This window comes from Mustela putorius, unplaced genomic scaffold, assembly GCF_011764305.1.
Source record: "Mustela putorius furo isolate JIRA1106 unplaced genomic scaffold, ASM1176430v1.1 tig00000095_pilon_pilon_pilon, whole genome shotgun sequence".
Taxonomy (NCBI): Eukaryota; Metazoa; Chordata; class Mammalia; order Carnivora; family Mustelidae; genus Mustela; species Mustela putorius.
In genome coordinates this window covers 27,199,430-27,225,519 of record NW_025421280.1, presented here as the reverse complement: position 1 = coordinate 27,225,519, position 26,090 = coordinate 27,199,430, and the positions used below count along the sequence as shown (strand labels likewise).

Here is a 26,090-nt window from a genome sequence, read left to right as displayed (position 1 = left end):
CCACAGACCCCATGTATCAAGTGCCTGGTTGGAGGCTCCCATCCAGGCTGTTCCAGACCCTCCCAAATTCCACCCCACGCTCCCCAAACCAGGCCCAAGACATCTCCATGAGCACAGTTGGACCAAGATCCAGGCTGTGGAGGGTTTTATTCGTTAGACCCAGAGAGCCACACTGCCCCTCCCTGGGCGTCCCCCTGCCGCCCACCAGTTAGCCAATGTCCTAGACGCCTGGCCACTGCATGTCCTCTGGGTTGTCCCACGCTGCTGCTCCCAAAAGTGCATCTGGAGTGAGACCGACCCGGGTGTGGTGGCCGCGCCAGTTGGCCTGAAGCATCTTCGCGGCCATCTGCTGCTGCCTCAGCTGGCGGCGCTCGGCAAAGCCCCTCCAGGCTGACTGGATGGTCGTGGCTGCCTTATTCTGGAGATGGGACTGTTGGGAGCTCTGGGAGGCCATCGGGGAGTCACAGCCCCCTGGCATGCTGGCCTGGACCCTGGAGCCCCGACCCATGCCGTGCACCACCCGAGTGGGCAGGGTGTGGCCGCACATGTGGCAGGTGCGGGGGCTGGAGCCCACAAGCATCACCACGCTGGGCGGGCTCCCCAGGCTGGGGCTCAGGGACTGGCAGAAGGGACAGACGCGCGGCTGGCAGGACTGGAAACAGCGGTGGTCTGATGTGGACTTGGTCCTGTCATCCGCCTTGGTCCATACACCAGGGACCAACTGCTGCTGGGTCTCTATCTGGCGGGCGCGGAAGCCTCGCCATGTGGCCTGGATGGTGGTGGCCGCTTGAGAGAGCCGGGCCAAGTCCCGCCGCACACGGTAGCCGCGCCAGGCGGCCTGGATGATGACAGCCCACTGGTGCCACACCCTGATGGTTCGGCGCACGAGGTAGCCGCGGGCGCATGCCTGGATGGTGACCACGGCACGGGTGACGACCTTCTCCACAGCCTGCAGCGACGCCACCTGTTCCCCCGACTGTTTGGAGTCCACTGCTGCCTCTCTGCCCACGGTGTCCCAGGGTTCTGAAGCCCTGGCCAGATCCCATGCGCTGTCAGGGGCCACGGTGCTGGTCGTGGGCCCAGCCGCTCCACTGGGGACGGCGGCAGAGTTCCACGCTTGGCCACCAGCTATGCCAGCGTCCACAGGGCCCTGGAGTACAGTGGGAGTCAGGGACACCCTCCGAAAGCCTGAGGGAACCACAGCGCTCTGGAAATCCCAGGAGCCCGGCGTTGACTCCGGGGTAAAAAGGGGCCTCCGGGAACCGTCAGGTGAAGACTCATAGCCCAGAGACACCCTCCGAAACCCCGGGTGCAGCCTAGGGGCAGCCACATTGGGGGCCATATCCATGGTGCGGATGATGGGTGTAACGGCTGGTGGGGTGCTCTCAGCGTGCCCGGGACTCTCCTGAGAGGACCTGGGGACCTGCTCCTGCACGTCGTACAAGGGCACCACCCTGGCAACATTACTGTCTAGCATGTCTGAGACAAGATAATCATGCACTGACCTATAGGATTTTCTGGAGCCAAGAGATTTGTGGCTGCTCTGAGCCAGGTCCTCAGGTGCTGGCTTCTTGTGGGCCCTGGGGACCGCGTCTACCTGGAAGCCATCAGATCCCACCCCACCAGCCGTGGGTGGATACAGCACCTGAGAGGCCTTGTAGGTGGTCCCGGACTTCTGGGAAGTGGTTGGGGTCCCCACCCCCACTACAGACCCTGGGTGAACACTGAAGGTCCTAGAACGGCTTTGGGCCAGCTTGGGGGATGCTGAGGCTACGGGAGAAGCCCCCATCTTGTGGGGATGGCCCTGAGGCACCACGTGAGTCACCGAGGGACTCTGGGGCACAATGTGAGCCACCGATGCCCGTCGAGCCAAGGGGGCCCCAACAGCCTTGACAGACTCCCTGTGCACACTGGAAGCTGTGCTAGCAGTCACAAAGTGGGAACTGGGAACCCCCCAGCTGGTAGCTGACCTCGGCAGCAGAGTTGGGGTGGTGTTCCCAGCCATCGAGGGCTTGGCAAAACTCAGGGACTGGGGCGGGACAGGAGCCATGCCACTGGTCAGAGACTTGGTCTGGCTGGGAACCATCTCCAACAACGGCCTTTGGACATCGGGAAAGAATTGCTGGCTATGGCTGTGGCTGTGGCTGACGTCAGCTGACGGGGGATTCTGGGGCATCCATGGAGTTGCATCAAGGACCATGGACTCCGCACTGGATACGGACGCCCGGGACACAGCCTGGCTCAGGTTGTCTGGCTTCCTCATGACCTGGTCATCTGTGGTCTCAAATGACATCATCTCAAGAGCGTGGCTCAACTGGGTGGCCCTTTGTAGAACCGTGGGCGCCCGGTGTACTCTCCTGGTTATGCTGCTAGCTTCCAAGGCCTGGGGATGCAGCTGAGCCAGGCCAGTGACATGGGATCCCTGGAAGGGGGCTGTAGACCCTTCCCTAGCCGGGGCTCCATGGTAAGGACGGGGAGTGATCCCGATCAACATGGACCCCTGGGGAAGGCTCTGGGCCACATTTCCCACTGTGGATGGCAGGCCAGCTACATTATCCGTGGACTCCAGAATCAGGCCCTGATTCAGTTCCCCAGAATCTATGGCTGGAACCACACTAGAGGTCACAGGCCTGGCAGATACACCTGGGACCATGCCACCCGCCGCTGAACCCGAGATCAGGTTTGGAACAGTCAAACTAAATGAGGGTCTTACAAAGCTTTGTCCCTTCCCTCCAGCCCCAGATGTTGCAATCAGACTAGGGGGCATCCCACTAGCCACAGAAACTGGAGGAAAGTTCTGGGCCACAGCACTGGCCACGGGATCTGGAGGAAGACCCTGGCCCATGCCGCTGATCACAGATCCTGGGGGAAGGCTGTGGCTGATACCATAGATCACAGACCCTTCGGGAAGGTTCTGAGGCACACCACTGACCACAAAACCAGGCGGAAGGTGGGGAGGCACACCATTGATCACAGACCCCGGAGGCAGGCTCTGGCCCACGCCCCGGATCACAGACCCTGGGGCAAGGCTGGGGGCCGTACCACTGGCCACGGTACCTGGGGCCATGGCTGTGGTCATCCTACTGGGTACAGAACCTGGTACCAGGCCACTAGCTGTGTCCACTACGGGCTCCTGATTGAAATCTTTTGCTTGTTCATAACCGGGTGCCACGATTGTGGCCACAGAAGGATGCTGCTGGTTCAAAGATATTGGAAGATCAACATTGACCTGAGACATGCTAGGGCCTGCGTCGGCCTGAGAAAACTTGATTGGACTCGTACCCAGTCTGTTGGGCACTGAAGCCCGAGAGAAACCAGGGCCCACCTCTGAGGCTTGCTCATGAATCAAAGGGGCACCTGCCCCAGAGGCCAGAGATGCACGGGGATCCACGCCACGGGCCTCCTGAAACTGGTTTGGGCCCATACCAGTCGCCACACTTCTCTGGCACACACTCCCTGTCGTGCCCGGAGACAGAGACCCTGGAGACATACTCAGGAACATACCAGCAGCCAGGGTCCCTCGAGACATATTTGGGAACATGCCAGCAGCCATAGTGCCCAGACCGATGCCTGTAGGCACACCCGGGAACAGAGACCCAGGACATGGATTGGTTCCCTGGTCTAGACAAGAGTCCTCGCCACTAGCCCCAGATGCCTGGAAGAGATTTGGGGCTGAGAGAGGGAGAGCAGAATGTTCAGTGATGCTTGGGTGCCCCCTGCTGACTCCGAGTGGCTGATGAAACGTTAGCGACACCTGGCTGAACTCATGGGCCTGGGGGTTCGGGGCTACCCCATCAACCATTACGGGATCCTGACAGGGGGCCATGCTGGTGGCCACAGGTGACTGGCTCAGGTCTCGGCTCGTGCTGCTAGCAGCATAAGAATATGATGAACTCAAAGGGACTTCAGTGACCAATGACGGATGACCCAGAATGGGGGCCACTGCACTCACCCTTGAGGGTAGATTTGAACCCACCTTAGGGGCCCAACCTGATTGACCAGCTGCACAATTGGTACCAGCAATTACCGATGGCTGGAAGAGGCTGAGGGGCCCCCGATTGGCCACAAAGGACTGGGCTAGGCTCGGGGCCACCCCACTGGTCATAGGTGGCGGGCCTAGGCTAGAGACCACCACAGAAGGCCCTGATGGTGGGGCTAGGCTGGGAGCCACCACACAGGCCACTGATGACTGGCCTAGGCTGGGAGCCTCTCCACTGGTCACTGATGGCTGGTGTAGGCTGGGGGCCACTACACAGGCCACTGGTGCTTGGGCTAGGCTGGGGGTCACCCCACCAGTCACTGATGGCTGCGCTATAGTGGGACCATCCCCATCAGTCATAGATGGCTTAGTTAAGCTGGGGGTCATCGCATCGGCCACACATGGCTTAGCTAGGCTGGGTGTTACCCCACTGGACACGGATGGCTGGGCAAGTCTGGGGGCCACCCCACCGATCACAGATGCCTGGGCTAGGCTGGGGGACACCCTACCGGTCACAGATGCCTGGGTTAGGCTGGGGGCCACCCCACTGGTCACCAATGACCGGGCTAGGCTGGGAACTACCCCACTGGTCACAGATGTCCGAGCCAGGCTGGGGGACACCCCACCAGTCATAGATGCCTGGGCTAGGCTGGGGGACACCACATTGGTCACTGATGGCCGGGCTAAGCGAGGGGCCAGCCCACCGGTCATAGATGTCTGGACTAGGCTGGGGACTACCCCATGGGTCATAGATGCCTGGGCTAGGCTGGGGGACACCCTACTGGTCACCGATGACCGGGCTAGGCTGGGAACCACCCCACCGGTCACAGATGCCTGGGCTAGGCTAGGGGCCACCCCACCGGTCACAGATGTCTGAGCCAAGCTGGGAGCCACTCCACCGGTCATAGATGCCTGGGCTAGGCTGGGGGACACCCCACTGGTCATAGATGCCTGGGCTAGGCTGGGGGCCACCCCAATGGTCACAGATGTCCGAGCCAGGCTGGGGGACACCCCACCAGTCATAGATGCCTGGGCTAGGCTGGGGGCCACCCCACCGGTCATAGATGCCTGGGCTAGGCTGGGGGACACCCTACCAGTCACAGATGCCTGGGGTAGGCTGGGGGACACCCCACCGGTCATAGACGCCTGGGCTAGGCTGGGGGCCACCCCACCGGTCATAGATGCCTGGACTAGGTTGGGGGACACCCCACGGGTCACAGATGCCTGGGCTAGGCTGGGGGACACCCCACCGGTCATAGATGCCTGGGCTAGGTTGGGGGACACCACACTGGTCACTGATGGCCGGGCTAGGCTGGGAACCACCCCACCGGTCACAGACACCTGGGCTAGGCTGGGGGACACCCTACCGGTCATAGATGCCTGGGCTAGGCTGGGGGCCACCCCACCGGTCACAGACACCTGGGCTAGGCTGGGGGACACCCCACTGGTCATAGATGCCTGGGCTAGGCTGGGGGCCACCCCAATGGTCACAGATGTCCGAGCCAGGCTGGGGGACACCCCACCAGTCATAGATGCCTGGGCTAGGCTGGGGGCCACCCCACCGGTCATAGATGCCTGGGCTAGGCTGGGGGACACCCTACCAGTCACAGATGCCTGGGCTAGGCTGGGGGACACCCCACCGGTCATAGACGCCTGGGCTAGGCTGGGGGCCACCTCACCAGTCACAGATGCTTGGGCTAGGCTGGGGGACACCACACTGGTCACTGATGGCCGGGCTAGGCTGGGAACCACCCCACCGGTCATAGATGTCTGGGCTCGGCTAGGGGCCACCCTACCGGTCATAGATGCCTGGGCTAGGCTGGGGGACACCCCACCGGTCATAGATGCCTGGGCTAGACTTGGGGCCACCCCACCGGTCATAGATGCCTGGGCTAGGCTGGGGGACACCCCACCGGTCACAGATGCCTGGGCTAGGTTGGGGGACACCCCACCGGTCACAGATGCTTGGGCTAGGCTGGGGGACACCACACTGGTCACTGATGGCCGGGCTAGGCTGGGAACCACCCCACCGGTCATAGATGTCTGGGCTCGGCTAGGGGCCACCCTACCGGTCATAGATGTCTGGGCTAGGCTGGGGGACACCCCACCGGTCATAGATGCCTGGGCTAGGCTGGGGGACACCACAATGGTCACTGATGGCCGGGCTAGGCTGGGATCCACCCCACCGGTCATAGATGTCTGGGCTCGGCTGGGGGCCACCCCACCGGTCATAGATGCCTGGGCTAGGCTGGGGGAGATCCCACCGGTCATAGATGCCTGGGCTAGACTTGGGGCCACCCCACCTGTTACAGATGGCCAGGCTAGGCTGGGGGCAACTCCACTGGTCACAGATACCCGTGCTAGGCTGGGGACCACCCCACTGGTCATAGATACCTGATCTAGGCTGGGGGCCACCACACTGGTCACAGGTGGCTGGGCTAGGCTGGGGGCCACCCCACTGGTCACTGATAGCCGGGCTAGGCTAGGGGCCACCCCACCGCTCACAGATGCCTGGGCCAGGTTGGAGGCCACCCCACTGGTCATAGATGCCCGTGCTATGCTGGGGGCCACCCCACTGGTCACAGATAGCCGGGCTAGACTAGGGGCCACCACACCAGTCATAGATGCCTGGGGTAGGCTGGGGGCCACCCCACCTGTCACAGATGGCCGGGCTAGGCTGGGGGCCACCCCACTGGTCATGGATGCCTGGGCTAAGCTGGGGGCCACCCCACCTGTCACAGATGGCCTGGCTAGGCTAGGGGCCACCCCACTGGTCATGGATGCCTGGGCTAGGCTGGGGGCTACCCCACCTGTCACAGATGCCCGTGCTAGGCTGGGGGTCACCCCACTGGTCACCGATGCTCGTGCTAGGCTGGGGGCCACCACACCAGTCAGAGATGCCTGGGCTAGGCTGGAGGCTACCCCACTGGTCACAGATGGCCGGGCTAGGCTAGGGGCCACCCCATCAGTCATAGATGCCTGGGCTAGGCTGGGGGCCACCCCACCAGTCACAGATCCCCATGCTAGGCTGGGAGCCACCCCACTGGTCACAGAGGCCTGGGCTAGACTGGGAGCTACCCTACCAGTCACAGGTGGCTGGGTTAGGCTGGGGGCTAAAGCACTGGTCATAGATGTCTGGGCTAGGTTGGGGGCTAACCCATGGGTCCCTGATGGCTGGGCTAGGCTGGGAGCTACCTCACCGGTCACAGATGGCTGGACTAGGTTTGTGGCTACCCCACCGGTCATATATGGCTGGGCGAGGCTGGGGTTCATCTGACTAGTCCAGGATTTCTGGTCCAGGCCGAGATTCACTGTACTACACACAGATGGCTCAGTTAGGCTGGGGATGACCTTACTAGCCATCGATAATTCAGATGGGCTGGTGGTGACCTTACTGACCACAGATGGCTGGCCTGGGTTTGGGGCCACCTTACTGACTACCAGTGGCTGGGATAGGCTTGAGGTCAGCCTGGAGGCCGCAGATGGCTGCTGATACATGGTGGGGACCACATTATCCAAGGACAAACTTTTGGTCAGTCCCATCCTGTAGGATTTCTGGGGCAATGTTTCTGTCAGACCCATGGAGCTTTGGCCTGAGGACTCATCCCTCTCCTCCTGATCATCTGAGCCCCAGTGGACACTCAAGGTCATGCGGCCAGACACTGAACTATGGTGCAGAATGGGTATCAGCTCTGAGCCTGCAGAGGGCTGGGGGTAGGGGTTTGGAGACCTATGTCCCCGGGCTCCTCTCTTGGTTTTTTCCCTGCCTCTAGGCCGCTGGGGACTCCCCACAGCCTCACCAGAGAGGACGGTGTCGAAGCTGGCCTCCCAGGACTCCTCCTCCACCAGGTCCCCGGCCGTCAGACTGGCCACAGACATAGTGGAGGGGCTGGGTGAGCTGCCGCTAGGCAACGAACTCTGGGAATTACTCACATTTGGGCCATAGTCTGTGGAGCCCTGGGAGAGGCTTCCAGCCATGTCATTGTCGGGACTCTGGGCCAAACTGGCCACTTCATTGAGTATATGGCCAGTCCCTTGCTCCGGAGCACAGCGCACCCCGGCACTGGTACCCAGGGTTCGAGTCCTCTCCTGCCTGGGGATGGCTGTGCGGGAAAGGGTGCGTGCCGACCTGCTCCCTGGGGAGGCTGGGAACATGCCGGCCTCCACCTGAGTCTTGAGTGCCCAGCGATGACCAGGAGCCATGGAATTAGGCAAGAGACCCAGGGTTGTGTCACCGGTCTTGAGAGTCTGGGGTTGGCTTAGGGACACTTTGCTCCCACTGGCACCCCTCAGTACACCCGGGGTGGCCTTGTTGATCCTCTCCCTAGTGTCTACGGAGGCCCGTTTGTGATTTGGGGACTGAGTTTTCTGCATGGTCTCCTCTTGGAGCACAGATGGCTGTCGTCGAGCTTTGGTTGAAGCTCGGTACATGCTGGAGGGCACCTTGTTGACCCCGGGGTACTGACACCAACAAACAGATCCCCCATAGGCAGCGGCGCACTGGTGGGAGTGTGCAGTGCTCCCCCTACCCGCCGCCCCAACGCACGCACCCGAGGCCGCCCGGCCCTCCCCTGACGACACCCACAGACGCGGGGCCACCCTGCTGACCGCATGTGGACTATGGGAGCTCGGGGCTGTGCCCCCAGCCACCACCGACTGCTGGCTGGTGCTTGGGCCCACACCATTGGCAATAAGCGGCTGCCACAGACTGGAGGGCGGCTGCAGGTGGGGTGGCTTAGGTAAGCTGGGGCCCTTGTCACTCTCCACGGGGTTGAGATCTGATGCTAATTCACTGGCCCTTGGGGGCAGGCGTACGTTTTCCTCACTGACCGCAGGGTTCAGATGTAGGTCTGAGCCGCCGCCCCTGCTGGGGTCCAGGGCAGCGATCAGGGGATGCTGATGAATGGCAGAGATCACTCTACTGGCCAAGGAGGCACCCACAGAGACCACCGGCGAGCAGGGTGACCCCCCGAGCATGGCCCCATCCCCCATCTCTTCCAAGAAGCCAGCAGGCCAGCCTGTGAAGAAGCCCTCCCAGGCCCCGTCCTGGGGAACCCTGACCTTGCTGGGCTGTGGTCTCACGGGGCCTACGGCGGACCCCCATGCGGCCGCTGGGTTCCCCCTGCAGTCCACCTCCACGGGGGCCGGAATCACAGACATCCTGCTTCCTGCTGTTTTCGAGGCGGCCTTGGGGAGGACGACGCCAGTCCTCAGGGCTGCCTGAGACAAAGACTGGCTGAGGACAGCACCCAGCTCCCCCTGACACAGGGCCTGGCTCAGAGCGGCCCACTCCTCCTCTGTCAGGGCCTTGCTGAGCACATCCGCCAGCTTACCCTGCTTGGCCTTGGTGAGTTCTGCCCGCAGCTCACCAGGGGAGAGGGTGCGGGACAACGCAAGGCCCAGCTCGCCCCAGGAGAGCACTTTCATCAGCGCCGTTCCCAGCTTGCCCTGGGGCAGGGCCTTGGCCATTGTGGAGCCCAGGGCTTTCTTGGACAGGGCCTGGTTCAGGGCTGCCCTCACTTGCCCCTGGGAGAGGGCTTTGGTCAATAGGGTGCGGAGGTCCTCCTGGGATCCCAGCTCAGCGGCCAGCTCGGCACACAGGGAGGCGAGCTGGGAGGCAGCCAGCTCTTCTGGACAGGGTGTGGCTGGGCCAGGCATCGGTGACTGGGCCCGGGTAGCCCCACTGTCACCCCAGGATTCAACGTTACAGGTGGGGTGTCCAGCAGAGGCCGCCAGAGGCACCAGCATGCTCTTGGTCTCGCAGGGCCCTTGGCTTGGGCCCTGGGTGCCTTTGCCCTGCACATAGCTGTGGGGCTGGATCTGGGTCAGTCTGTCCTCTGGCTTGGCTCGGGGCAGATTGCCAAGGGCACCAGTGTGCTTGCAGGGCTGAGTGGAGACCTTGAACCCGGCCAGGAGTGGCTGCGACTGGGTCTTGCCGCTGAGTTCAGCCGAGTGCTGGGCTGTGTAGAGGCACTTGGCTGTTTCTGTGACCAGCTGGGCCTGGGACTGCGCCTTGGTCAGCTCGGTGGACAGATGTGCTTTGGACTGGACCTTTATCACTCTGCTGGCCAGATGCGCCCGGGACTGCACCTTGGTCAGACACGTGCCCAGATGTGCAAAGGACGGGGTCTTGGTTAGCTTGGCGGGCGAATGGGCCTGGGACAGGGCCTTGGACAGACACGTGCCCGGGTGCGCCTGAGCCTGAGTTGGGGTCAGCTTGGTGGACGGATGGGCCTGGGACAGGGTCTTGGACAGACACGTGCCCGGGTGTGCCTGGGGCAGAGCTGCTGTCAGTTCGGCCAGCAGCTGCCCCTGGGACGAGGCTGTGGTCCTACAGGTGGCCAGCTGCTCCTGGGGCAGCCCTTTGGCCAGACAGGTCTCCAGATGTGTCTGGGGTGGGACCTTGGTCGGACATGGGGCCAGCTGTGCCCGGGGCAGGACCACGGCCGTTTCCATGGGCACGTACACCTGGGACTGAACCTTCACCACGTCTGCCCTCGGGCATGTCTGTAACAGGGACTTGTTCCTGTCCTCGGCCGTTTTCACCCAGGGGGATGCCTGGGACATTTCGATGGCCACATTGGAACTGGACACTGTTTCCATTTTCACCTGCTTCTGGGAAAAGGCCTTCATTCTTTCAGCTTCCAAAGGAGGCCTGGCTGGAGCCTTTGGGGTCCCAGCCCCCAGATGTGGTGCGTTAAAGTATTTGACCTTTCCCTCAGCCAGGTAGGAGTGAGAAGAGACCCGGACCATCCCGGCGGTCTGCTTGGCGTTCACCATAGCCTTGGCCTTTGGTCCGTTCAGACACGTGCGGGATGAGGCGTTGGGAATCCCAGATGCCACAGTTGCCGGAGGAGAAGACTTCAGATTTCCAGCTGCTGAAGGTGGCAGGCACAGGGTCTTGAGGATGGCGGCCATGGAGCGAAATTGGGCTGGGGTTTTGGTGACCATGGCTGCCAGACGCGTCTGGGGAGGGGTCTTGGTCACGGAGGTCCCCGGGAGCATCTGAGATGGAGTCTTGGCCATGGCAGTGGCTGGACATGTCTGCAGTGGGGTCTTGGTCATCGGGGCTGCCGGGCGCATCTGGGCCGGAGTCTTGGCCATGGTGGGCACTGGGCACGTCTGGGGTGGAGCCTTACCCATGGTGGCCATGGGCCGTGTCTGGGTTTGGGGCTTGATCATAGAGGCCAAAAGGCATATCTGTGGTGAGATCTTGGCCATCATGGCTGCTGGTCGTGTCTGGGGTGAAGCATTGGTCATTGAGGCTGTGGGTCGCATCTGGGTGGGGGTCTTGGACATCGGGGCTACTGGGCATGGCTGGGTTGGGGTCTTGTTCGCCATGCCCCCCAGGCCAGACTGAAGTGGGGTCTTGATCATGGTGGCTGGCTGGGATGTCTGGGGTGAAGCCTTGGCTATCGGAGCCACCGGGCACGTCTGGGGTGGGCTCTTGGCCATTGGGGCCACCGGGTAAGTCTGGGGTGGGGCCTTGGTTATCGTTACTGTGGGCACAGAACACGGCGGCGGCAGGGTCTTGCTCATCATGGCCGCCAGGCACGACTGGAGTGGGCTTTTGGGCATCGCAACAGCAGGATACGGGTGGGGTGGGGTCTTGGTCATGGCAGCCGCTGGGTTCATCTGGGTTGGGGTTTTGGTCATCCGGGCCGCTGGGTATACCTGGGGTGGGGTCTTGGCTATTGTCACCATGGGCGCCGCGCATGGCTGGGGCGGGGTCTTGGTCATCGTGGTCACCGGATACATCTGGGGCGCGGTCTTATTTATCACAAGGGCTGGGCCTGTCTGGGGTGGGACTTTGAGGACCTCTGTCTCCACGTGGCCCTGGGTCTGGTTCTTGAGGGACCCGTGAACTGCCTGGGCATACCTCCCACATGGGGGCGGCCCCGGGGCTCCTGCCTTGTTGGCTCTGGTGGTTACTTGCTTGGTCTTCACCATGTCCCCTTCTACATGGACAAGGCAAGCATTTCTGACAGTTCTCGTCATCAGGCACGGGTGGCACTTTGCGTCTAGATTCACCGGACATGGCAGTCTGATGGCAATGGTCTGGTGGGGCAGGAAGGTGACGCTGGGTCCCCCAGTGGAGCCAGGTGCCTGCATGCCAGGCTGGGGACCACCCTGGGCCTGGAGCAGGGCCAGCTGGTGGGTGCAGGTGTCCAGGTTGTCGGAGGAAGGGAACTGGGTCTCCTTGCTCACCATGACCGGCTGGGCCACGGGAGGCTTGACCTCTCCTGGAGGCTGGAACCGCACCTGCTGGGGGGCGTGGTAAGGGATGTCGCCCTCATCCACACTCACTTTCTTTTCCACGGTCTTGCCAGAATGGAGGAGTCGCCTGGTGTTGAAGCGTCGCCAGGCCTCCTGGATGGCCTTTGCTGCCTTCATCTGGGAGATGAGCTTCTGCCGGAGCCGGTAGCCCCTCCAGTTGGCTTGGATGAGGGTGGCCGCCCGGGACAGCATCATGTCCATCTCGTCCACCAGCACATTCTTGAAGGCCTGGCTCTCAACCACAGCCCGCAGACGTGGGATGTGACGAGGTACCGTCACATCCTTGTCATGCTGTTGCAGAAGGGTCTCCCTGGACTCAACTGGCTCATGCTGAAGCTGCGGACTCAGTGTCCCTGCTTTGTCTTGGAGACTGGAGACAGACTGGGGCTGGTAGACGTTCTGCCCATCGGTTGACGACGGTAGCTGTGCTGCTTCCTGCATTGTCTTGGTTTCTGGGCGAGTCAGCTCTGTTTGCAGGGGTGGCATAGAGGGGGACAAAGAGGGGGATCGTACAGACGAGAGGGGTCCTGGCTGGAGCAAGCACTCCTCGTTCCTGACGCCTCACAATCTTCCTCCTCACCTTTACAGGCCCTGCCCTCTCCCAGCCACCTGTCCCAGTGGCCTTCGGCACCTATGTCTCCCTCTTGATCCTGTGGCCACTTTGATGCTGGCAATAGTGCGCCTTCTCAGCTGAATGGCCAACCGCCTTCTTTTTGAATTTCCTTGGTGACTATAGCACTGATCGCACTATTTGGGAAATTTCCTATTTGTGTGTGAGTGAGTGCCTCTCCCCATTTACTGTGATCTCCTAGAGGGCAGGAACCAGGTCTGAGTCATTTCCTTGTCCCCAGCTCAGTCATAGGTCCTGGTTCTGGGCTGGGAACAGGTGCGTGCTGGGTGGGCGGCTAACTTCATAAACGTGTGGCCGAGCTGGGTGGATAGAAGGATGAATGACTAGATAGTGAATGGATAAATCTGGCTAAAGGAATGCTAGATGGGTTGGAAAGATGGGTAAAGGGCTGTGTGGAAGACTAAGTAGGATGAGATCTGAGTCGATAAAGGAGTATGTGAATGGAGAGAGCTGAAGGAATTGGTGTAGAGATCAGTGAATGATTGACGTGTGCTGGATGATCTGTGCATGACTGACGTGTGCTGGATGATCTGTGCATGGATGGGGGAGGACTGACGACGGGTACATCACTGGCAGATGGATGGGTAGAAGAACGAGGGAGTGACTGTGGTTTCTAGAAGCACCTCGGTTCAGGGGGAACTGGGATACTGCCAAACAGCCCTGATACGTCACCTGGAGCATAACATGCTTGTTGGGCAGAAGCCCCACCCCTACCCCAACCCTCTTTCTGGCTGAAACAGCCGATTCCTTTCCCAGACATCTTCATACCTTGGAGGGCCATAGAGTTGGAGGAGGAGCAGGAGGAGAAGGTACAATCTCAGAGGCCAGCTTGCAAGAGGATGCAGCCTTCATTCAGCCCTTCATCCTATGCAACATGCAGCAACACTGCCCTTGGCTGGCTCTGTCGTCAAGACCAACGGGAGAAGAGATGTTAAGACAGAAACAAAAACAAGGACAAAAAAAACCCTAACATCTCAAAACAGAAACTAAAAACTTTTAAGTCCACCAAGGTGAGTGTACAAAGAAGTTTACACTTGTGTTCTTTTGTACGTAAAAGCAAAACAACTAGAAATAACCAAAAAGGTGATTGCTAGGGGACCCGTTGTAAGTGCTTAAAGTTTAGAGGATGTTCAAAGATGTTCATCACGGTACTGTTCATGAAGAGTTAAAACTGAAAACAACTCAAATGCACAGTGGTTTAAATTAAACAGAACATTCATACAGTGGTGTACTATCCAGCCATTAGAAATGGTGTACAGGGGCGCCTGGGTGGCTCAGTGGGTTAAAGCCACTGAGCTTTAAAAAAAAAAAAAAAAGAAAAAGAAAAAGAAATGGTGTCCAGATCCACAAAAATGGCTAAAATTGAAAAGTGGACACATCATGGCCACCTGGGGAAATTGTCACTATCTTAGAGACAGCTTGTTAATTCCACCCTGATATTTACATTCAAGAGGTACAAGTGTTGGTACTCACCCCAAACCAGAAACCATCCAAATGCCCACTGACGGAAGATCTAAATTCAACCACATCAGTGACTGACGTGCTAATAGACTAAACACTTCAAGACAAAGATGATCAAAATAGATTTGCTTTCAAAGACCCATGTGCTGCCTCCTTTCACGATAAGTGTTCTAGCTTCACCTACGTGATGGCCTGAATGTCCTGCCCTGCCTCATCTTCACCCCAAATCCCAAATGGGCTGGGCTCATTCAGAACAAGCATCAGTGTGAACTGAATCGTAACAGCAAGTGGGCCTGAGGCTGGTTCTCCTGGAGGTAGGCAGTCATTGTCCCCATTTCACAGAGGAGGAACCTGAGGCCCAGAGAAGCCACATATCATATTTCTTACTTTTTTTAAGATTTTATTTATTTGACAGAGATCACAAGTAGGCAGAGCAGCAGGCAGAGAGAGAGGAGAAAAGCAGGTTCCTCACTGAGCAGAGAGGCTAATGCGGGACTTGATCCCAGAGCCCTGGGATCATCACCTGAGCTGAAGGAAGAGGCTTTAACCCTCTGAGCCACCCAGATGCCCCTATTTCTTTAAGTTATTTCTGATTTGTCTCCCCCATTGAACTATGGTAGGACATGGGTAGGGATGTCCGTCTCTTTTGTTTGCTGTTGAATCTCCAGTGCCTAGAACAGTACACACAATAGATGTTCAATAGATGTTTATTGGTAGATGCATGGGTGAATGGATGAGTGGACGGATGGACATACGGATGGATAGATGGATGAGTGGACAGGTGGATGGATGTCTGGCTGGATGAGTACCATCCGAGCTTCAGATCTTAGAGAGAACAGCTTCAGGATCTGAAGTGGCCTATCCCAGACTCTGCGGTTTCACCAACCACATGATTCAGCCCTTTATTTTTTTTTAAGATTTTATTTATTTGACAGACAGTGATCACAGGTAGGCAGAGAGAAAGGCAGAGAGAGAGGAAAGGAAGCAGGCTCCCTGCTGAGCAGAGAGCCCCATGTGGGGCTCGATCCCAGGACCCTGGGATCATGACCTGAGCCGAAGACCCAGGCTTTAACCCACTGAGCCACCCAGGCACCCCGATTCAGCCCTTTAAACGAACTCAACCAGAATGAGCGAACAGACAGACAGCAGAGTGAGAGGAATGTGATTACAGGGGACAGGAAAAAGGAATAGGGGCCCCCAGACATGTAAGCCAAGTGGCTGGCTTGGCAATTTTGAGTAAAGCCCTCTGAGTCTCAGTTTCCTTGTCACACAAGCTAAGACCACTTTCCCAGCCTCCCAAGGAAACATCCTCGGCTCCCCAGGCTGGGATCCCAGATGGACAAACACACCATCAGGTTTTGGGGATCCCCAAATGCCCCTGCTCTGAGGGGCTGAGAAGCTGACCCACTTCTTGAAGTGGCCTGGAGGTCCCAAAAAGGCTCTGAGGATGCTGGGGGCCAGAGGAGAACAACCCAGTCTCCATGTACCCCCCCACCAAACCCTCCACCAGCCCCACTCACCTGCCCCTGAAGCTGAACCCACCAGCCCGAATGGCCAGCCTTGGGGCCCTGGTGCCACAATGGCTTTGTGACTCACAGCCAAGTTCCAGCCAATCCCTATCAGCTCCTGGGGGAAGGGGGTTCTAGAAGGCTGACCCAACATGGGGGGCAGGGCCTAGATCAGCGCTGACAGTCATGGCAGTTGCTTCCTACTACCTGCCTGTCCTGAATGGAAAATTAGGGCTCTGAGCAGAGAGGGGGCCCCAAATTCTTCCCCTACATGTGTCTCAAGGTATTTGTTGAACACCTCACTTTTTGTTTTTGTCTTTTTTTTTAAGATTTTTCTTTTAAGTAATCTCTCCGCTCAACGTGGGACTCGAACTTACAGCTGCGTAATGCAGAGTCATGTGCTCTGCCGACCGAACCTGCTGGGTGTCTCTGAACACCTAACTTGGTAGTGGGACCTTATCTGGGCCTGGGGACACACACAACTCAAATAATTTGGGGGTGTGAAATGGCTAGGCAGGAATCAAAGAAGGGGTAGATGGGCTGGGTTCCATAGGAGGAGAAGGAGAATCATAGGAGAGCTAGGGGAGGGACATCCCGGGTGGAGGACACAGCACGGGCAAAGGGCCCAAGGTGAGAGGAAGTTGGGCACGATTAGGGAATGTGGAGGCTGGTGTGGTTGGAGGCAAGGGACAAGAGGGCCAGGAGGCAGAGTACTGAATCGGTGGGACCTCAGAGAGGTCCCAAGAGCTTGGGTTTTGTGGCTCCTGGGTGGCTCTGTCATTAAGCACCTGCCTTGGGCTCAGGTCATGATCCCAGCCACAGTCCTGGGATCGAGCCCCGCATCGGGCCCCCTGCACGGTGAGCCTGCTTCTCCCTCTCCCTCTGCCTGCCACTCCCCCTGCTGTGTTTTCTAAATAAAAATCTAAAAAAAAAAAAAAAACAAAGTGTGGGTTTTGTTAAGAAGGCACTGGCAGAGCCACGAGAGGGTCCAGAGAAAAAGACGCATAGTTTGTACTCTGATTCGCATCCTAGAAGTCCAGGCGGGTATCTGTGTCTGGCCCTGAGGATGGGGGCTCCTTAGGGTAGGGCTGGGCCCAAAGTCCCTTGGGATCCCGATATGGGCCTGGCAACAGTAGGTATCAACTCTGAGCCACAGTCCTTAAGGGGAAAGTGAAGCCACCATTCCCATCCACCACCTGGGGCTGGGCTGATGCCTGAGGTGAATCACTGCTGGCCAGGATGGAGCTGACACACTTCTTGGCCTCAGTTCAGCAGGGTCCTGCCAAAGCCACACCACCTGGCCCGCAGCCTTAGCCTCGCTTCCCTGGGGAGCCACTGGGTGGCACCAGAGCAAGAGGCCGGCAAGCAGAGACACCCAGCCTCACGGGGCAGAGATCCCATCTTCTCCATGCTGTGGCTGTAGCTCTGGGCAAAATCAGAGACATGACAGTTGGACAGAACTTATGTCCTTGGTTTCAGCAACGACCAGGACAGCTCCCATCCATGCCCTCCTTGAGCTAAACACAAATCCAGAGTGGGTCAGGGCAATAATGGTGGAACCACAGGGTACTACTGGAACTCAATAAGACCCAGCCCGGGGGGTTACTGGGGACCAGGAGGGCAAAAGCACCTGAGTTTGAAGGAAGATCAGCTGGGTAGTTGAGAGAAGAAGTGTTATCAGGGTTGTAGCCATGCAAAGTCCCTGAGGCCAAAGGGGAAGGAAGGAGAGTTTGGGTAGGGAGGTGCCTGGAGCGACAATGATCTTTCCAGGGCCAGATGCACCCAAGGACTTTTTTCCATAAAGGTTTCAAGTAGGGAGTCATATCTGTGGTTTCCAAAAAGCCCCATGTCACATGCTAGTGAAAACATAGGGCCTCCACTTAGACCCAAGTCTCCTGGTCTTTTTTTCTTTCTTTCTTTCTGAAGATTGATTTATTTGAGAGGAAGCGCGTGTGAGAGTTAGCACAAGTGGGAGGGACAGGGGGAGAGGGAGAGAGACTCCCAAGCAAACTCTGAGTCCAGAGCCCAGTGTGGGGTTCCATCTCCCAGCCCTGAGATCATGACCTGAGCCGAAACCCAGCTGGATGCCTAACCAACTGAGCCACCCAGGCGTCCTGGTAAATATCTTTTCTATACTTATGAGTGGTGGCTGGGGACCAGCAGATAGCTTCAGGATAGGGGCTGGTCCCCAGAAAGACAGAGGCATTAGAGGGTTGGAGGTTTCAGCCACACCTCCCAGACCACCTGAGTGAGAAGAGGGACTGGAGATTGAACCAATCACCAAAGGCCAGTGAGTTAACCAATCACACCTATGGAATGAAACCAGCTAGGGTCGGAGAGCTTCTCAGTTAATGAAAACATGGACAGACTGGGAGCGTGGCCCACCCACACGGGGCATGGAAGTCCAGTGCCCCTTCCACTGTACCTTGCCCTCCCTCTATGTCTCCTCCACCTAACTGTACCTGAGTTGTAGCCTTTATAAGCCAGTAATATGGGCACCTGGGTGGCTCAGTTGGTTAAGCGTCTGCCTTCAGCTCAGATCCCCATCGGGCTCTCTGCTCAGCGGGCAGACTACTACTCCCTCTCTCTCTGCCCCTTCCCACCACTCATGCTCTCTTTCCCTGTCTCAAATAAATAAATTAATTAAATCTTGAAAGTAAATAAATAAACCAATAATAGTAAATAAAACACTTTCCTAGTTTCTGTGAGCGGTTCTAAATTATCAAGACTGGCGTGGGGGGGTGAGGAAATCCTTGGTTTAGGGCTTACTGTCCCAAAATCCAGGTGGCAACCAGAGACTTCCAAATGGCATTGAAGTGGGGGTGGTGTTGTGGGACTAAGAACCCCCCGCCTGTAGGGTCTGTGCAAACTCCAGGTAGTGTCAGAACTGAATTATAGGACACCTGGGTGATGTCTAGAATTCAGAACCGGTGACTGTGGGGAAATCGCCCCCCCACAACACAGTTGGCATCAGGATTATGAATAAAACGGTTTGGGGGGCCTGATGCAGATCTTCCGACCTCCTGGGCCTCTCCCCTTCTCTGTAGGTTGGGGGTGCACGGAGAGCCCTTCAGTATCATTATTACTCATTCACCAAACTGTTGTGGGAGCTGCTGTTACCTGGACATGAACTTACCCATTTCATAGCATAGGAGGTAGAGGGGGGAGAGGGGAGAGGGCTGGGTTGAGGTTACACAGGGGCAAATTGGCACCCAAGCTGAGACTCAGGCTTCTAAAGAGTGAAGCTGTGGTCCCAAAGCCTGGTTCAGGGTCTCCTGTGTCAAGACACCCTCACCTCAGCTTTGGCGGGGCTGGGTCCCTCCCAGTGTGAGGGCGGTGCAAGGTGAGGTCATGCTGTCAAAAACCAAACCCCAAAGCAGCTCTCGAAGCCTTGAAAAATAGGCAGCCAGGGTGATCAGGAAGAAGAGGAAACAGGTAGATGGCGAGGCCCCACCCTTTCAATGGCAAGAGGGTCGGTGGGCATGTTCCTTCTTTGCACCTGTGCCCCCATCTGTAAAACAGGCACAATTCACCTGCCTTAACAGGGCTGGGTATACAGGCACAATTCACCTGCCTTCCTTAACAGGGCTGGGTATACAGCTGATGCTCAACACATGCGCACCAGATCGACTTGCCCCATGTCCTTGACCACTGATGCTTAGGTCCCTCCTGGCACCACGTGAGACAGAGACCCAAGGCCTGGGGTCTTTTGCCCACAAAACTGCAAGGGTCAGGGTAGGCAGGGGATGAAGGCAGCCCAGAGGTCAAGGCTCTGGAGGTGAACAGCCCAAGGTCCAGATATTCCTGCAAACTCCTAAAAATTTCAGGCTCTGTGACCTCTCATCACTCAACCTCTCTGAACAGGAGTTTCCTCAAAATGGGATACTAGGATGTTGGGAAGGGAGAGGTCTTCTGGGAGTACTTGGGAAATCCTGATTCCGAGTGAATGCCTAGGGAAGTACCACGGAGCGTAGCTACACCACCCCTACTGGAGGAAGCCTGCTCCAGTCCGACCCCACCTGCAGGAAGCCTGCTCCAGTCCGACCCCACCTGCGCCACGTTCCTCTGGCCCTGAGACTCAGCAACCCCCATCCGCCCGACAATAATAGAAGCTTACGCTGAGCACCAACTACAGGCCAAGCGCGGCTCTGGAACAAACTGTTAATCCTCCAACTTTCCGGAGCAAGCTTACAACTGTTCTGCCCATTTTAGACAGGGTAAGTGATGCCCAGAGGTTCAAGTTACTGCCTTTTCCTACCCGCCTGGGGCTGGGCTGTGCTCTTTCCATCTTGTAATCCATCTGTCCTAAAGGGGACACGCGTGGGCTCGCTAGTTCCAAATGCTGGTTGGAGATCGTAGTATCCCTCACCTAACCTGGACACCGGTGGGCCCCAAGCCCGGGAGCACCTAGATGGCGCTCGTTGAGCGCCAGATGTTCGGGGCCCCTCCCGTACTCCCGCTCTCCTCCTCCGAGCACAGGCAGAAGGAGGAGGGGAAAGGAGGCAAGGGAGGGGGGAGGGGAGCGTGTGAGCCAGGCCCTGCCCAGCCCATCAGGCCCCGGCGGGGGAAGAAGGAGGCAGAGAGCCGAGCTGGCGTAACGAGACTTTACTGAAAACAGAAAACCGGGCGAACCAAGGATTACAAACAGGAATGTGGACTCGTAGCAAAACAAAACAACAGAACAAAAAGGGCGGGAGGAGGGATGTCGGAAGGACGGAAGGGGGGGTGAGCAAGAGCGAGGAAAGGGAAGGGAGGTGGTTTGTTTTTTTTTTTTCTTCTTCCCATTTCTTTAAAAAACCAACACAAGAAAAAACACACACACACAACCAACGTTTGTTCCCAAGTAGAAACATAAATAGGGCAGAATCGAACACTCTGTTCTTCTCTCTTCCAAAGGCAAAAAAAAAAAAAAAAAAAAAGTAAAAGGAAAGGCAGGGTTTGAGGCTGCGCCCCCTCGGAGCCCCCTTCTGCGGTGGTGTGTACAAAGGGGCTGCCGGGGCGCGCGGGTTTGTGCAACACTGGGTGGCCGCGCTCGGGGAACAGAGGCAGCGCCAAGGGCGGGGGGGGGGGTCATGCGCTTGCCCCCAGGAGCAGGGGGTCCAGCTTGTCGAGTCCGAGGCGCCCTCTTCGAGTCCTGAGCACCCTCGGGGGGTCCTCAGGGACCGCGCCCTCTCGGAATCCTGGCACCCTCGGGGTGTGGGGAGGGGGGAGTCCCCGGGGCCGCGCCCTCTTCGAGTCCGGGGCGCCCACGTCCACCCCCTACTCGAGCCCGCCTCCCCGGGAGGGGGGCCGCGCATGCGCCCCGCGCGCGGGCTCAGTACGCGGACACCTGGTGCTGGGGCAGCAGCTGGCAGCCGCTGTTGACGTGGCTGAGGACCTTCTGCTTGAGCTGCGCCACCTGCTCCCGCAGCAAACTCGCTGTGGACGCCAGCTCCGTGTTCTGGCTCTTGAGCGTCTTCACTTTCTCCTCGAGGCGCGAGATGCGCTCCAGCTTGCGCTTGCGGCACTTAGAGGCAGCGATGCGGTTGCGCAGCCGCTTGCGCTCCGCCTTAATGCGCTCCTGCGTGTCCATGTCGATGGGCGACAACGGCGGGCTCTCGCCGAAGCTTGGCACGTCGGGCACCGTCTGCGGCTCATCCTTGAGCGCGGTCAGGCGGGGCGGCCCCAGCGCGCCTGGGGGAGGCGGTGGAGGGAAGGGTACAGGCTCGGCGGTAAAGGCGACCGTCGCAGCACCCCCCGAACCGCCGGTGCCGCCCGCGTAGCTGCTCAGGTTCGCGTAGACGGGCGCCTCGGGCGTGGCTGCCGCCGGGGCCAGTTCGCCAGGAGGCGCGGTGCCCGCAGCCGTGCTCGAGGGTCCCCCGGCGGCCGCAGCAGCGGAGGCCGCGCCCGTGCCCAGCTGGTTCTGCTTGTGCAAGTCCTCCAGGGCCTTGACGAAGCCCTCGGCAAACTCCTGCTCCTCGCTGGCCGCCACCTTGGGGTAGAGGAACTGAGTGCTCGTCGGCGTGGTGGTGACCAGCCCGTTGGACTGGATGATGAGGCGCTCGAGCTCGGGCGAGGCGAGCTTGAGCAGCCCCAGGTCGGGTGACGCGAGCAGGCCGTCGGGGGGCGCCGTGCCTGGGGCGCCGTCGGTGCGCAGGGGGGCCGGGGGCGGCGCGGCCGTGGGCTTGAGCGCCGCCGCCACCTGCTCACTCAGGCTCAGCGTCAGCGCGTCTTTCTTCATCATGCTGCCGGTCGCCGCCGTCGGGGGCGCCCCGGGGAACAGGCGACCCGGGGACGCGAAGCTACCACCGCCGCCACTGCTACTGACGCCGCCGCCCAGGCCGCTCAGCGCCTCATCGCCGTAGAAGGGTGTTTCCATCCTCCGCCTCCCCCGCCGCGCCGGCCTGGGGTGGGGGGGGAGGGGGGAGTGGCCGCGGCCGCCCGGGGGGCCTGCGCCCCCCCGTCCGCTCGGCCCTGCGCCCGCCCCGGCCGAGGCCGCTGCGCCCGGCCCTCCACTGGCGGCGGCTCCTGCGCCGCGCACTTCGCGCGCCCTCTTATAGCCTCGGCCCAGCGCGATGAGCTCACTGCCCCCGCTCGCCATTGGGCGTAGGTGACGTCGCTCATTTGCATGGTGGGGCGGGGCTAAGCCGCGACCGCCCTCCCCTGGCTGCCGTTGCCCGGGTGACGCGCGGTAAACCGCACAACAGCGCGCTGCCTTGTGGGTTGACGTCATGGGGGCGGGTCCCACGCCGAACCCGGTTACCCCGCCCCGGGAGCGCGATGTACGACCAATGCCCCCAGTGCTGCCTCCCGCCAAGGCACGTCCCGGGTGGCGTGATGAGCCCGGCCACCAGACGCCTGCCGGCCCCCAAGCCCCGCCCCGTATCCGCGCGTGGGGCCCCGGCTGGGCGGGGGCGGGGGCGGGGGCGGTGCCGGCCTCCGGGGACCGGCGGGGGATGGGGCCTAGATGGATAAATAACTCCAAGGCACCTCCCGCTCCACTACGCCTACAAGTGCCTTCCTTAGAGTTCCTCCATCCTGGCTCGGTACGGGCTGGCGGCAGAAGGCCCGAGGGGGCTTATCCTGGTGGCTTCCTGGGCGTTTTGGTCAGATCTACCTCTGTCTCACCCTCACCCCTAAATCTGCGGTGATGTGTTTGCCCCAGAAAGACGAGGGAGGGAAAAGGAGAGCTGCCAGACGTTGCTGGAAACGCTTTGAGCCTGATACTTCTCACTGAGGAGTATAAAAGTACCGAGTCCGACTTCCTGACTTTACAGGCAGGAAACCGAGGCTCAGCAAGGTGCGACCCGGCCAGATCTCTCTTTCACCTGGTAGAACTCTGGCCTCCTGCTCCTGGGCGGCCACCTGTATTTTTTACTCTGCATCTGACAGGGCCTGCTGTGGGTCTTGAGGTGAGGGTGGTTGACTACCGGCCGCCCCAGTTTCCTCCTTAGCGTCCCTCCCCTTCCCTGTTGTTAAGGCCGGAATCCCAGCTGGTAATTGTTAACTATTTAATACTGTTAGGTTATAGTCAGCGCTCAGTGGGCCTCCCTAAAGGCTGGCTGGAGATGGAATATGAGGGAGGAGGGAGGTAACAACCTGTCCAACACTCCCTAGGAATTCTCGGGACACCTGGGTCTGGCTGACAGCTCCTTCACACAGCCCCTCCCTGCCTCCCACCACACTCAGGATAGAGACAATTTCTCAGCCAGATGGTAGAGGCTAAGGACCCTTCTTCCACAGACCTCTTCTAGCCTTTCAGCTTCTCTGAGCCTTGGCCTCTCAGCCCATGATGCCTCAGGCCCTTTGCATATGCTATGCCCTCTGTGTGAGGCTCCCTTCCCCAAGGCAAACTTGTATCCTTGGAGAGGCCCCTCCCACTCACCTTATTTCCATTAGAGCCTTGGAAGCAGTTCAGAATGACAGGGTGACCAAAAGTTCCCGGAGGGCAAGGACCTTGTCTATCCTGAACCTGCTGGGTCTCCAACATCTGGTAGAGCACCTGGCTCAGTGTTAAAGGAGAATGCTGCCTGGTCTGGTTGCTGTGGTCTCTGTGTCCTCCAGACCTGACCTCTCAGGTCCCAGCCTGAGCAAAGGGACCCCTGATGAGAGGGGATCCAGCCTCCATCCTGTTGCTAACTCTGCTCTGAGACCCCCCTCTCTAGGCCTATGCAATGGGGCTAGATTGGAGGAAATGGGGCCATGCTTCTCCCCAAGGCAGGACGTGAGTGGGTGGCCTAGGGAGCCTCCACCCTGACCTTGGGCCTTAACCCTGACAAGTGGGTGAATGGTCTGGTAAACAATGGGCAGAACCTGCCTGAGCTGAAAGACTGACCAGCAAACAAGCCTTGGGAAATGGAGGCACCAGGAGTCCAAGGTCTCTCTGACTCAAGTTTTCCTCCTCATGAAAATGGGAGTGAATAATCTCACCCACCTCATGGAGTCTTGTGATTTTTTTTTTTTTTTTCAGTAAGTAAACTCTACCCCCATCCTGGGGCTGGACCTGGGGACCCTGAGATTCGAGAGAGTGCATGCTCTACTGACGAACCCAGCCAGGTGCCTGGAGTATTGTGATTTGCATTGGATTTGAAAAAATAGTAAGAACTCCATGTTTTCTATAAGTATTTTCCATTATTATTTTTTTAAAGACTTTATTTGACAAAGTTTACAAGTAGGCAGAGAGGCAGGTGTAGAGAGAGGGGAAACAGGCTGCCTGCTGAGCAGAGAGCCCAATGTGGGACTTGATCCTAGGACCCTGGGATCATAACCTGAGCCAAAGGCAGAGGCTTAACCCACTGAGCCACCCAGGCGCCCCTATTAATATTATTATTATTTTTAAGCCAACCTTAATTGTGTATGGTTGTTTGGTCTGGAGTTCCCTTAGCTGAAGTGCCCTTCCTTACCCTCCAGGCAAATTCCTACTCATGCTTCAAAACCCAATATCTTGTCCTCCAAGAAGCCTTCCCTAACCTGACGCCCAAGGAATCCCCTAAGTGACCCCCTACCATCTGGCTAAGCCTGTCCACCATCTTTGTCTACCCCAGATGGGGGACGGGAAGGTTCTTGAGGCTGGATAGAGAGGACCTGCCTTGGCCCCTTCGTATGAGGAGTGGCCCTGGACAGACTCTGCCAGCGCTACTTTTCAAGGCCTGGCTTCTTCAGTCTCTACTGCTATGTACTTGCTGTTCCCTCTGACCCAATAATTTTCCCTACCTTCTCCTTCCTCCTAGCCACGGAGTGCTCTGGGACACCTTAGACCTGCTCTTCCATTTGGACCAACCCTGTCCCTACCTAGTCAGGCAGGTCAAGGGGAGCCTAGCTAGATCCACCAACCAATCATACACAGTGAATTAGGGATAACTCCCATTCATTCATTCATTCATTCATTCTGTATACACTATCTGAGCTCCTACTGTGAGCCAAGTGATGGGGACACATGGGAATGACACAAAGACCCTCACCTTCCCAGCACAGGCTCTGAAGGAGGAACCTTCAAACACAATTTCAAGGAGAATGGTGCCCCATCTGTGGACTGGGGGGTATGTTTTAGAGTTGGGTAATTGGGGTGGGGTGCCCCAGAGGTGATGCTGAATGAAGGAGGAGCTGGAGATAATTTGAAGGCCAAACATCCCAGACTGTGGGAACAGACAATGCAAAAGCCCTGGGGCGGCTGGCCACTTTGATGGAGACAGCCTGTGGGGCTGGATTGTGTGAGCCCCGGGAAGCCAGATGGAGAGAAGGAAAGCAGGCTTCCATGGGAGCCTGGTTAGTGTATGCCCAGTGTAGTGGCAGTGGCCCTGGAAGATGGGATTGAGGGAGAAATCGGTCACAGGCCTCAGCCTAGACCCTGATTTTTCCACCCTTACTCTCCCAGCGGCTCCACTTTATCTCACTTTCCAGAGCAGTCCAGGGAGGGTGCAGAACCTGCCTTGAGGTGTCGCACAGTACCGGCCCAGCTAAAATTCAGCCGGGTCCCCAACCCCTATCCTAGTTTCCGAAGGAAAGCTGAAACTACCACCCGCCCCAGGCGAGATTTGAATCTCCTCCCCTCCGCTCCGGGGCCTCTCTCTCTCTCTCTGTCTTTCCATCCAGCGTCGAGGTTACGCTTCTTGTTTAAAGCAAACTGCAAGTCGGTTTAATGTTTAGTCTTTATTTGAAGACCCAGGGACCTCAAATTTACTTGATAAAACGCAAAGCCCCAAAGAAAGAGAGAAAAAAAAAAAAGTTAAGCGGGAAGCAGAAAGGGGTAAGGCGG

At 58.6% G+C, this 26,090-nt stretch overlaps 2 protein-coding genes across 3 annotated transcripts; both read right to left on the bottom strand.

Annotated features, from left to right (window-relative positions):
* Nucleotides 1-128: 128 nt before the first annotated feature.
* IQCN (IQ motif containing N) lies at nt 129-16,674 on the bottom strand. 2 transcript variants are annotated; one of them, XM_004760951.3, is made up of 4 exons: nt 15,869-16,668; nt 13,656-13,788; nt 9,041-12,723; nt 129-1,150 (listed from the first exon to the last, which is right to left on the bottom strand). In XM_004760951.3, exons 2-4 carry the CDS (start codon nt 13,666-13,668, stop codon nt 221-223), a joined length of 4,626 nt encoding a protein of 1,541 aa, XP_004761008.2. In that variant the 5' UTR covers nt 13,669-13,788; nt 15,869-16,668; the 3' UTR covers nt 129-220. The 2 variants fall into 2 exon arrangements, with proteins under 2 accessions (XP_004761008.2, XP_044937502.1); XM_045081567.1 differs by having other exon boundaries at nt 129-12,723; nt 15,869-16,674.
* Nucleotides 16,675-20,446: 3,772 nt separating this feature from the next.
* Nucleotides 20,447-22,367, bottom strand: JUND (JunD proto-oncogene, AP-1 transcription factor subunit). Its single transcript, XM_004761175.3, has one exon. It carries the CDS (start codon nt 22,212-22,214, stop codon nt 21,171-21,173), a length of 1,044 nt encoding a protein of 347 aa, XP_004761232.3. The 5' UTR covers nt 22,215-22,367; the 3' UTR covers nt 20,447-21,170.
* Nucleotides 22,368-26,090: the final 3,723 nt, after the last annotated feature.

What these genes read in the sequence shown, in the direction of transcription:
- JUND (XM_004761175.3), bottom strand. Translation starts at nt 22,214, where the DNA reads ATGGAAACACCCTTCTACGGCGATGAGGCGCTGAGCGGCCTGGGCGGC.